We start from the raw sequence: 12,156 nt of genomic DNA on the forward strand, positions 1-12,156 counted from the left end.
CACTTTCAGAACTTTGGCTTGCTTCCTTCCCTAGAGCCCTGGCCAGCTTGGGGGTGGACTGTGATGATTGTTTATCTGCTTCTCACTTTGGCCACCGCAGAGAACAAAGTGGCCTGGCTGTGGGAGGAGGAACAACAGCTGTGAACAGCAGATCACAGCTGGAGGTGGCAGATAGGAAGGCTGGCAACAGCAGGCACAACAATTGGAGGCGGCAAACACAACAGCCAGAGGCAACAAAGAAACTAGCCAGTAACCAAAATCCCAGTGCCCATGGGTCCATGGCTTTAATGGTGGACTCTTGAGCTTCTGGACTCTATCTTCTCTGTCTCAGCTATGGTACTTAGTAAAGAGCACCACAGGATAGCTTCTGAGAGCATGAGACCCATGGCAATGAATCTAGAGAGCATAGAAGTAGTTGGTACAATTAAGAAGTTCTGGCTAGGCACGGGCAGCTCACGCCTGTAATCCTAGCTACTCAGGAGGCTGACATCTGAGTATTGAAGTTTGAAGCCAGCCAAGGTAGAAAAGTCCGTGAGGCTCTCTCTCTCTTTTTAAAAAATATTTTTTTTTTTAGTAACGATAGTGTACAAAGGGATTACAGTTACATGAGTAAGATGAGTATACTTCCTATCAAGCCTTGTTACCCCCTCCTTTGACCCTTCCCTCCCCCAGGCTCTTATCTCTACTTGACCACCAGAAAGCCAGAAGTGACACTGTACTTCAAAGTGATAGAGCGCTAGTCTTGAGCAGAAAAGCTCAGGGACAGTGCCCATGTCCCAAGTTCAAGCCCCACTACTTACAAAACAAAACAACAAAAACAAAACAAACAAAACCCCCCACAGTTCTGGACCAGGAGACAGGACCTGAGTTTGGGTACTAACTCTATCACTAATTTACTTGAGGAAATTTCTCTGAGTCTTAGTTTCTAATGATGTCTTTCCTACCTATTTCATAGCATGAGAATCAATTTACATATGCTATAAACTTTAAAGTGATAATCATTAGACTATTACTTTGCAAATAATGAGCAAGGCTTTCCTTGCATCCTGAGGACTTCCCTGATATATGTAGAATCCTACCTTGACACAAAGTTAGGACTCAGATGATGGGTTGGGGAATGAAAAGGTTACCCATGATGGCACAAATACCTATACTTCTCATTGGGTCTCGTCCATGGCCCATGGCTCATCTGACTGTATTGATAATTTTGTGTGTCCTACAAATGATGGTATAAATATCCAAATGGCCTTGGCAGAAAACACGTTTCTCTTTCCCACCACAGAATATGGTTGGAAACTTAAAGACAATCTTTCAGCTAAAGCTTTGAATAAGCTTCAGTCTCATCTATAGAATGTCTGCAAAGGGCTTGTACAACCTGTTCCTGAACACATTCTAGTGTAGATCACTCTCTACTTTTTGGGGAACTTTTTTTTTTTTTTTTTTACCATTTGCATCGTCCTGATTGAACAGTGTCCTCTGTAATATTAGACTGGATTTTTTCCCCTGTAACTTGGCCTCACTGGTACTGGTTCTTTCTCTTGGAGCTCAAAGAACTAGTCTAACTCTTTATTCACATGACAGCTCTTTGAGCCAAATATTTGCATGCATCCACTAGATACTTCAGATTGTCTCCCTGACTAAATCCATTTCTTTCAACAATTTCCCATGTGATTTGGTCCTGGATTTTCTTGAATTCTGATTGTTCCTTGAGATGGGATGCTCCAGGTATAAGATGAATCAACTGCTTCCTTATTTTAGAGGCTAAATTCAACAAAGTAGTTTAAGGTTGTATTGCTATTTTGGAAATGAAAATACATGAATAATCCATGCTGGATTTTTTTTGCTAAAACTTTTTTTTTTCCATGTACAACTTGTTAATCATATCTTCCCAATCCAGAACTTGCTCAGGTTGTTTTTGGACCCAGGTACGTAATCCAACATTTACTCTTTTTGTAAGATTTGGCTTATTCTTTGGGCTCCTTTTAGATCCCAGTTCTGCCTAACCCTTGCATTGGTAATCTGTTCCAGCTTCATGACATCCATCTAACTGATGGCCCTAGTGTTCTCTAGTTTTGAATGAAGTTAGTGTTAAGAACACTGAATAGGGCAAGACCAAAGATAAAGCTCTCTGGTACATCAATAAGAAACGAATTCCAGGATACCATGGTTCATTTACCAGTACCACTGATTTTTTGGGGGGGAGGGTCCGGTCGTGGGACCTGAACTCTGGGCCTGGGTGCTGTCCCTCAGCTCTTCAGCTCAAGGCTAGCACTCTACCACTTGGGCCATAGCACCACTTCCGGCTTTTTTCTTTTTGCTTATGTGGTGCTGAGGAATCGAACCCAGGGCCTCATGCATGCAAAGCAAGCACTCTATCACTGAGCCACCTTTCCAGCCCCAGTACCACTGATTTTTAAAGTTTAAGTCACCTAATTACATTATCCTTCTGGTCATTTTTCTCTCTCTTATCCCAAGGACATAATGTTGTAAAAAAATCTTCCTGAGCCCTAGGTATACTTTTACCTATTGTATTTTATTGATTTGTCAATTTAATAACCTTATCATAGAAGAAAATTAAGTTATTTTGATATGACTTGTGTTTAATATACCCACATTGAATTTTACTGATAATTTCTCTTTTCTGTCCTGCACAATTACCAATAATCCTAAAATTACATTCAAGAATCCAAGACAAATATCTTACTGGTTTGTCTAGTTTGTGAAATGTACTTCATCACTCTCCTCCTTTTTCTTTTTTTCTTTTTTTTTGGTGGTATAGGGTCTCCCACTTGCTAGACAACACTCTTCCATTTGAGTTATGCCCCAGTCCTTTTTGCTTTTGATTTGTTTTCAGATATAGTTTTGCACTTTTCCTTGGGCTGACCTTAGACATTGGTCCTCTTACCTCTACCTCTCAAGTAGCTGAGATTACAGGCATGAACCATCATGCCAACTTCTTCCTTTTCTTCTTCTTTTTTTTTTTTTTTTGGTGGGCCGTGGGGCTTGAACTCTGGGCCTGGGCGCTGTCCCTCAGCTCTTCAGCTCAAGGCGAGCGCTCTACCACTTGAGCTACAGCGCCACTTCCGGTTTTCTGGTGGTTTATTGGAGATAGGAGTCTCACGGTCTCTCCTGCCCGGGCTGGCTTTGAACCACGATCCTCAGATCTCAGCCTCCTGAGTAGCCAGGATTACAGGCGTGAGCCACCAGCGCCCGGCTTCTTCCTTTTATTTTTTCTTGATAACTAAAAATTGTGTTCACTTGTCTCCAATTCTGCAGCAATTCTTCATCTCCCTAAACTCTCATACTGAGCATTTATTTATTTTTGTGCTTGTTCTGGGGCTTGAACTCAAGGCTTGAGTATAGTCCCTGAGATATTTTGCTCAAGTATAGTTTCCTACCACTTGAGCCACAGCTCCATTTCTGGATTTTTTGGGTTACTAATTGGAGATAAGAGTATCACAGATTTTCCTGCCCAGGCTGGCTTTGAAGAGTGATTCTCAGATCTTGGCCTCTTGAGTAGCTAGAATTACAGGAATGAGCCAGTACCTGGTTCATATAGAGGTTTTATATTCTCAAGAATTGGAGGATCGCCGGGCGCCAGTGGCTCATGCCTGTAATCTTAGCTACTCAGGAGGCTGAGATCTGAGGATCATGGTTCAAAGCCAGCCCGGGCAGGAAAGTCTATGAGACTCTTATCTCCAATAAACCACTAGAAAACCGGAAGTGGTGCTGTAGCTCAAGCAGTAGAGTGCTCACCTTGAGCTGAAGAGTGGAAGGACAGCTCCCAGGCCCAGAGTTCAAGCCCCATGATCAACAACAACAAAAAGAATTGGAGGATCAAATGAATATGCTTATGTGTGAATTCTAAAATGTTATATAGTTGGGTGCCTGTGGCTCATGCCTATACTCTTATCTACTCAGGAGGCAAAGCACTGAGAATCACAGTTGGAAGCCTACCTTGTCAGACAAGTCCAATTACCAAGCAAAAATCCAGAACTAGAGTGTGACGCAACTGACAGAGTATTAGCCATGAGTGAAAAAGCACAAGAGCATGAAGCTCTGAGTTCAAGCCTCAGTACTGGCACAAAAATAAATAAGATGGTATATATGCACATATATTGTGGTGGTTGTTATTCTCTTTAGTAGACAATAAGGTTTTATTTGGGCTTTAAATGGGAATTCTAAAAACTTCAGAGTTGTAGAGCTTCTTTTTGGTACAAAAAAGCCAAGAACATAGGGTAGTAAGTAGCACTGAAGTTTGAAGTTTAAGTTGAAGAATAATGATTCCAAATGGCATGGCCACTAGGTTGGCAAAATGGGCATCCTAGTTGCCTCTGAATGTTCTTGAAATTCTTGGCCTTAGTGATCTTCAATTTGATGCCTATCTGGGTGGGATTATATGGGTAGGCCCTACATGATTTAGAATTTTCCAGGGCAATAAGGGAAATAGTGGAGAAGTATGAAGAATAAAGATGAAACCACAATGGCTCAGATTTTTAGAATGGAGGTGATGATTGGCTTTTCTTATGTCCAAAGGAGCCAAACTCCCTAGAGTTTATGTAGCACCACAGCAGATCCAAAGTATATACATGCTCAGGTGATAAAAATTTCTCTGCTGGAAAAGTACAAAGCTACTTCTTGGGCAGGGGTGTCTGATACCTTGTTTTACATGAGCCTTCTCCCATTTCAGTGCCTTGTCCACTTTCTACTATTGGAACAAATAGAACAAATTGCTCAAGTCCTATTTTTGATCTTCCAGAATGTCATCCTAGAGCTTAATCCAGACCCAATTTCCCCAGGTGATGCAAATAGATGATTAAAAGTGAAATGAGTTGAGTACTTGTAAAGCATCTTGGAAGGCAGAAGAATGGGCAGTTTTTGTTTCTTTGGGTATTTGAATATCTTAGTATCACCAATAGGTATTAATTTGGGATTAGGGGAGAATAATTAAAGATATGTGTCTGGAAAGATGTGTATCTTAGGAGCAATTGGCCTGTAGGGATTTCTTGCCTTATTATAGATACTTATGAGAGTTAGGAGGAACTGTATTTCAGAATTAGATATTATCACTGGTGAATGGAGGTTAGTAGACCCCTTGTTAGTCTCATCACTACTTTTAAGGAATTGTGAATATATGACTTTCTTCACTTTCTCTTCTAAAACTTACAAATATTACACTTTATTGAAACTATATGCTTACTTAACATGTATCTTCTTCATTAGGTTGTGATTTCTTGGCAAGGATGGTATATTGTCCAACTTTGCATTACTAGCACATTGCATAGTGACTGGCATATAATAAGTGCTCAAGGAATATTTGCTAATAAATAAGTGCTACCAAATCAAATGTTAGTTCCTCTTTCCCATGGGGTGGTAAGTCAATTGATGGGTTCTTTCCTCCCTCTCTCCCCTTTTCATTCCTTTTTAAAAAATTGTATTTTAGGGGCTGGGAAGGTGGCTCAGTGGTAGCGTGCTTGCCTTGCATGCATGAGGCCCTTGGGTTTGATTCCTCAGCACCACATAAGCAGAAAAAGCTGGAAGTGGAGCTGTGGCACAAGCGGTAGAGTGCTAGCCTTGAGCTGAAAAGCTGAGGAAGCAGAAAAAGCTGGAAGTGGAGCTGTGGCATAAGCGGTAGAGTGCTAGCCTTGAGCTGAAAAGCTGAGGGACAGCGCCCAGGCCCAGAGTTCAGTCCCCACAACCAACTAAATCAATCAATCAATCAATCAATTAATTTTATTTTATTGTAAAGGTGGTGTACAGAGGGGTTACAGTTATATAAGTAAGGTAATGAGTACATTTCTTGTCAAACAGTCCCCTTTTTCTTCTTTCTTCCCTTCCTCCCTCCTCTCTCTGATGCAGACTCACTATGTAGCCCAGGCTGACCTCAAACTCACAATCTTCTTGCCTCAGCCTCTCAACTTCTGGAAACTACAACTTGTACCCGCATGTCTGGCTAAGTGGCTGGATTTCTTTAACTTTCTTTGTGCTGTTTTGTTCCATCTAGATGACATCCGTTGCCAAGGTGTATTACAGTCAGACCACTCAAACAGAAAGTCGGCCCCTAGTGAGTCCAGCCATACGAAGGCGGAGAGTACTGACAAAAGATGGCCGCAGCAATGTGAGAATGGAGCATATTGCTGACAAGCGCTTCCTCTACCTCAAGGACCTATGGACTACCTTCATTGACATGCAGTGGCGCTACAAGCTTTTGCTGTTCTCTGCAACCTTTGCAGGCACCTGGTTCCTCTTTGGTGTGGTGTGGTATCTGGTAGCTGTGGCCCATGGGGACCTACTGGAGTTAGGCCCCCCTGCCAACCATACACCTTGTGTGGTACAGGTGCACACACTCACTGGAGCCTTCCTTTTCTCCCTGGAATCCCAGACCACCATTGGCTATGGCTTCCGCTACATCAGTGAGGAATGTCCCCTGGCCATCGTGCTGCTTATTGCCCAGCTGGTGCTCACCACCATCCTGGAAATCTTCATCACAGGTACCTTTCTGGCCAAGATTGCCCGGCCCAAGAAGCGGGCCGAGACCATACGTTTCAGCCAGCATGCAGTTGTAGCGTCCCACAACGGCAAACCCTGCCTTATGATCCGAGTTGCCAATATGCGTAAGAGCCTCCTCATTGGCTGCCAGGTGACAGGCAAACTGCTTCAGACTCATCAGACCAAGGAGGGTGAGAACATTCGACTCAACCAGGTCAATGTGACTTTCCAAGTAGACACTGCCTCTGACAGTCCCTTCCTCATTCTACCCCTTACCTTCTACCACGTGGTAGATGAGACCAGTCCCTTGAAAGATCTTCCCCTCCGAAGTGGTGAGGGTGACTTTGAGCTGGTGCTGATCTTAAGTGGGACAGTGGAGTCCACAAGTGCCACCTGCCAGGTGCGCACTTCCTACTTGCCAGAGGAGATCCTTTGGGGTTATGAGTTCACACCTGCTATCTCCCTGTCAGCTAGTGGCAAATACATAGCTGACTTCAGCCTTTTTGACCAAGTTGTGAAAGTAGCTCCCCCTAGTGGCCTCCGTGACAGCACTGTACGGTACGGAGACCCAGAAAAGCTCAAATTGGAGGAGTCATTAAGGGAACAAGCTGAAAAGGAGGGCAGTGCGCTTAGTGTGCGCATTAGCAATGTCTGATGGCTTAGCCCCAACCCCCTGGCCCTCTGACCTCTTTTCCTCTCTTTTGATGCCCTAGGGAAGGGATACTATCTGGGTTCACTGGAGTGTCCCAGAAGTACCCATCCTGTCCCTTCCTTAACTCAGTGGCCTGTTAGAAGTTCAGGCCAACTGAAATCCAAATTTTCTTCCCATTGTCCCCTTTCACCTTTTCCTGCTTCTACCCCAATGCACACAACTCCTTGAAGCCAGGATGGGGGAAGGAGCGGGAAGATTAGGCTGAAGGGGCTTGGAAGGCCTCAGCTATGCTTGGAGACTCATATCAGTAGGACCATGTGATTGGATGGACAGACTCCACCCACCTCCCATCATTACCAGAAAGTTAGCCAGTTTGAGGCTAAAGCTGCCTCTGTTTCCAGCTAGCAGGTTGATAGTCACATTTGATAGTCTTTGTGGTTTATTTCCTCAGAAATACAGGAATCTGTAATCAGTTTATTCTGGGGTCCTTTACCAATTGTTGAATGAAGCTAGGGTTTATCATGGCGTTTTTAATCTTTGCTGAAAACCATAACTTCGGCTCTTGATCACTACCATTTCCCTTTCTAGTTTGCAAGTAGACTTTCTCAGCATACCCAGTTTCTCATAGCCTGTTTCCATAAATTGGGGCTGACTTGAGACATTTAAGAATACAGCCATGCCAGGTCACTGGTGGTTCACCCTGTAATCCTAGCTACTTAGGAGGCTGAGATCTGAGGATCACAGTTCAAAGCTAGGAAAATCCATGAGACTCTTATCGCCAATTAAGACCAGAAAATCAGAAGTAGAACTGTGGCAGAAAGTGGAAGAGCACTAGCCCTGAGCAGAAAAAGCTCAGGGACAGTGCTCAGGGCCTGAGTTCAAGCCCCATGACTGACAAAAAAATATATATATATAAATAAATAAATATAAATATATATATATACACCCAGATCCACACTTGTATCCATCCTAAATTCTGAACTCTTCAGCTTTGGAACTATTGTCCAAAACTCTGAACATATTCTCAGCAGCCCTGGGAAGATTTGTTTTACTGTGACTTGTGAATGGAGGACCCTAGCCAATATGTTCTCTTGAATAAGTCCATTGCCCAGGCCCTATGAAAAGCTCTGAAAATGATACTCTAGATTATACTGTACCTGGCTTACCTTCTACCTTTCCTGCCCAGCCCAAATCCCTTTCTTTAACCTGAACCCTCTGAAGAAAGGGAGGGAAAACACATTTTCCCCTTCTTAACATTGATGCTCAACTAAAACTAGATTCAGAGGACACAGATTCTCCAGGAAAGTTAAACCAACTTCTCAAATTCCACACTGCTGTATAAAGCCTCTAGGAATTGGTGATCCGTTGTTAAGGTTTGGGCAGAAGCAGAATTCTGTGGCTGGTAACCACTATTTTGTTACACCTTCCAGTGCCTTTCTGAAAAGTGCCAGTTATTTTATGAGGAAATGTTAGGAGGGGAGGAAATTTTACCTCCTGATCTGTTATCCTTCAACCATTCCTAACACTTGATATAAAATGATGAAAATTGGTGTCATCTCTATTTTTCTGCCTGGAGCCAGGTGCAGGCAAGTTAAGAAGATATTTTAGAAGATCACACTCAGGCCAGTGGAGAATATGGTGGGGTTCTGGAAAAGATTTATAGCCAGCAGAACTTTCTCTTAAAGCCACAAATACCACAAATGGTTCCTGGTGTCATTTAGGTACAAACCCCACAAGTGGTTTGGCACAGAATCCTTGTATGAATCAAATGGCTATTTAATTAAGGTGAACATGACCAATTGTTACAAGCTATTCTCTTATACAGAATGTGTACATCTGTGTGGAGAGACTTCCACAGAAACTCATAAATTTTGAGGCTGGGCTTACTTCAACTGTGCAGCTCTCTTACATTGATCTCTCCTTGAACTCAACTATCTGTATCTTGAAAATGAAGACCCTTCAGTCTGCACTTACTGTAAAAACCCATTATTCTTTAGCTCTCATAAGAACATGAACAAAAAAAAAAAAACTTGAAAATCAGAAACAAAGAACAGAAGGCCAAGAGCCAGCTTATGTGCTCTCAAGTTTATTCAATATTGGACTAACCTGTTTTTGTTCACTGTGCAAAGACAAAATGTACTGCTCTGTATGTGTGTGTTTGTGTGTATGTATCCTCTTATGGACTGGTGATTTGTTCTCCATCTGGTTTCTTCTGTACATTGCTGCTTCCCCCCTGAAGGAATTCCTCTCTGAGTCCCTTGCTGTTGATTCTAAGCGCTAGATTCTCCTCCGATTTTTGGATAACAAGGGAGGGAGAACATTTTTAGTCTTAATCCTTTTTGAACCTCCTCTACAATCCCTGGCTCTATGCTGGGATTAAATCATACTTTCCTATTAATACAATCTGGGACCTTCTCCAATAAGCCCTTTGTCCCCCATGAACTACTTCCACCCCAAACACTAAATGACTCGAAACTACAGCCTATCTTCCTTGACTTGGAACCCTCTTTCAGGGCATAGGGTAAGCTTTAGAAGCAGTTGAGTCTGGAGAGAAATGGGCTCCTTGGCTATAGCAACCATCAATTTGGAATGTTAGGAGAGTAGTAGGCTCAGATATTAAGGGGGGAGATTTCAGAAGACAGGCAAATCAACTGCTAAGGAAGGATACCCAGGGTGTGAAGAAGGCCAAGAAGAAACCTTGTGAAATCAATGAAACCCTTGAGTCTTACCTGGGCTGGCAAACAACAGCCCAGGCTTGAGGAATTAGGAGTTGAATATATGAAAGGTTTATCTAAGGAGAAAAGAAACAGAGATAATATATATGGAAAGATATGTATATAGATAGATGTATATATGTCCAAATATACTGAATGTACAGAAGAGAAGTACAGGTATCTTGCCCTAGTTGTGGGGGAGGACATAAGATTTCTAGACTTTAAAACCAGAGTTCCTGGTTTCAACACAGAAGTGAGACTGCTGATGGATTTCAGGTTTGATGATGAGAATCAGAGGGATGGACATCCCTCTTCATAAATAAAGAGGTATCCTTGGAGGCTTGATAAACTTGTGGTATTAACAGGACCAGGAAGAGGGGAGCTAGGAGGAGATGGGGAAGGGAAATGCTTTAAATATGAAGATCTAGGAAAATCTACTACTTACACTGTATGCTCCCAGCCCTACCATCTTCCTGCCACTGTAGTAACTTTCAAATAAGTAAATAAACAAATAAAAGCTTTGTTTTCCTCTTTTGAAGTATTCTGTGTTTCCCCATTTTCCACCAGAGAGGAAGCAGCTCTAGCTCTGGCTTCCATAACCAAACCAAGAATCTCCAACACCTGACTGTTTGAGCTAATGGAAGCTTCAATGCTTGAACGAAAATAAAATGCCAGGACTTAAGAGCTGATGGGCTCAAGATATTCTTAAGACAGAGCCCTGGGCCTCCATATGCTATCTATGCCAAGTGTCTCTATCCTGACACTGTGTACGGGGAGCATGCTGTGGCTTTAATGTTCCTGTATAAGAGTGAGACATGGACCTGGGAATGGTGTCATTCCATGAGAAGTTTGAAATCCCTATAATGGGCTTCACTTCATCCCAGCTCCTACAATCCTATCAACTAACAAGATCCTGCAGGAATTCTGTGAGGTCAGCAGAGAAAGGAAATCAATCATACTACTGCTAGGAGACCGTGATGCTGCAACCTCCCAAAACTGCTGCCTTGGCTCTTTATCTCCACTAACTAATCTAGCTTATTTGTAAAATGACATATTACCTATGCTGTGAAGTTAGCTGGAACTCCAGGCTTAGTAATGGCCAACTATACCGAAACTGAAGTATCAAGGGATGGTATCCTTACTTATTGCTTATTAACAACTAAGCCAGGTCAAATTACATAGGAGAAAAAGTATGTGTGAGTTATTTTTTGGCTTACTTTCTTTTTGTTTATTCAGAACAAGCTACTAAATAAAATGGATGAATCTCTGGTCTTCACTCCATTTCTTCTAGAAATTGAATCCTATACTATTATCAAGATCTGAACTCAAGTTTACCTATAAATTAGGCTATGCTGGGAGAATGTTTTTTGTGTGGTACTGGGTTATGAAATCAGGACCTCATACTTGCTAGGCTGAAGCTCTACTGCTGAGCCATACCGCCAGCCCTGTTTCTTGCAGGTTATGTTTAATATAGGGTCTCAGTTCAAACAAGGGTTCATGCCTAAGCTGAAATGTGCTTACTTTATGCTTCCCATAGTTTCTGGGATAATGAGCCTACACCACCATGTCAGCTTCTCTTCTGTTTAAGTGGAGTCTCATTGACTTTCCTCCTGGGCCGGCCTGGAATCTTGACCATCCATTCTCAACAACCCAAGTTGTGCTAGAAGCACATGTTATGGACATCTGGCTGGAAGAAATTCTGATTGTGGAACCAGGCCTCTTCTGCTGAATTTTTCTCATGCTTTTCACTAATGGTATCACCAATTCCTTCCACTCCTTTCTTGCACATCAACTTCCTAACTTTTTAGGATACTTAGGAAATACTGTTCAAATTCAGTTCTTAAAGAATAAGATTTAACCCATGTTAAGCCTAGAAATCTAAATAACTAACTTGGCTTAATCCACAAACATCAAGTTGTTCTGGATCACAGACACTGTCCCTTTGGCCAGTGACCATGAGCCCATTTTTTTCCATCCATACTACCTGTAAGACTTGTTGACTTTTTCTTAATACTCTCAAGGCTAATCTAATTCCTTTAAATCATCAGGCACTTCTTCCCCCAAATTTAAACTAAATAGATTTATCTTCTATCCTTACTGTCTATCACTACCTGGGAAAGGCCTGGTTGTCAGTATTCAGCTCCAAATTCTCTGGCATGAAGCCAAATTATAGTAACTGATTCTTACTCCTCAATGATGGACAGAGGGAAGAAGAGGGAAAAATTAGGTAACATTATCATTAATAAATCAACAACAAACCATAAAACATAAATGTGTAAGTCATATGAAATATATAGTTCT

General features: G+C 42.2%; 1 protein-coding gene across 3 annotated transcripts in view; it reads left to right on the top strand.

The window, feature by feature from the left end:
- The window catches only part of Kcnj10 (potassium inwardly rectifying channel subfamily J member 10), a 32,012-nt gene extending 24,156 nt beyond the window's left edge, over positions 1–7,856 (top strand). For all 3 annotated transcript variants that reach the window (XM_042682143.1, XM_042682144.1, XM_042682142.1), the window contains exon 2: positions 6,005–7,856. In XM_042682143.1, the coding sequence (XP_042538077.1) occupies positions 6,005–7,144 (1,140 nt within the window). In that variant the 3' untranslated portion in view covers positions 7,145–7,856. The remainder of the gene's footprint in view (positions 1–6,004) is intronic.
- Positions 7,857–12,156: the final 4,300 nt, after the last annotated feature.

Source organism: Dipodomys spectabilis, unplaced genomic scaffold, assembly GCF_019054845.1.
Source record: "Dipodomys spectabilis isolate Male_0828 unplaced genomic scaffold, ASM1905484v1 ptg000069l, whole genome shotgun sequence".
Lineage (NCBI taxonomy): Eukaryota > Metazoa > Chordata > Mammalia > Rodentia > Heteromyidae > Dipodomys > Dipodomys spectabilis.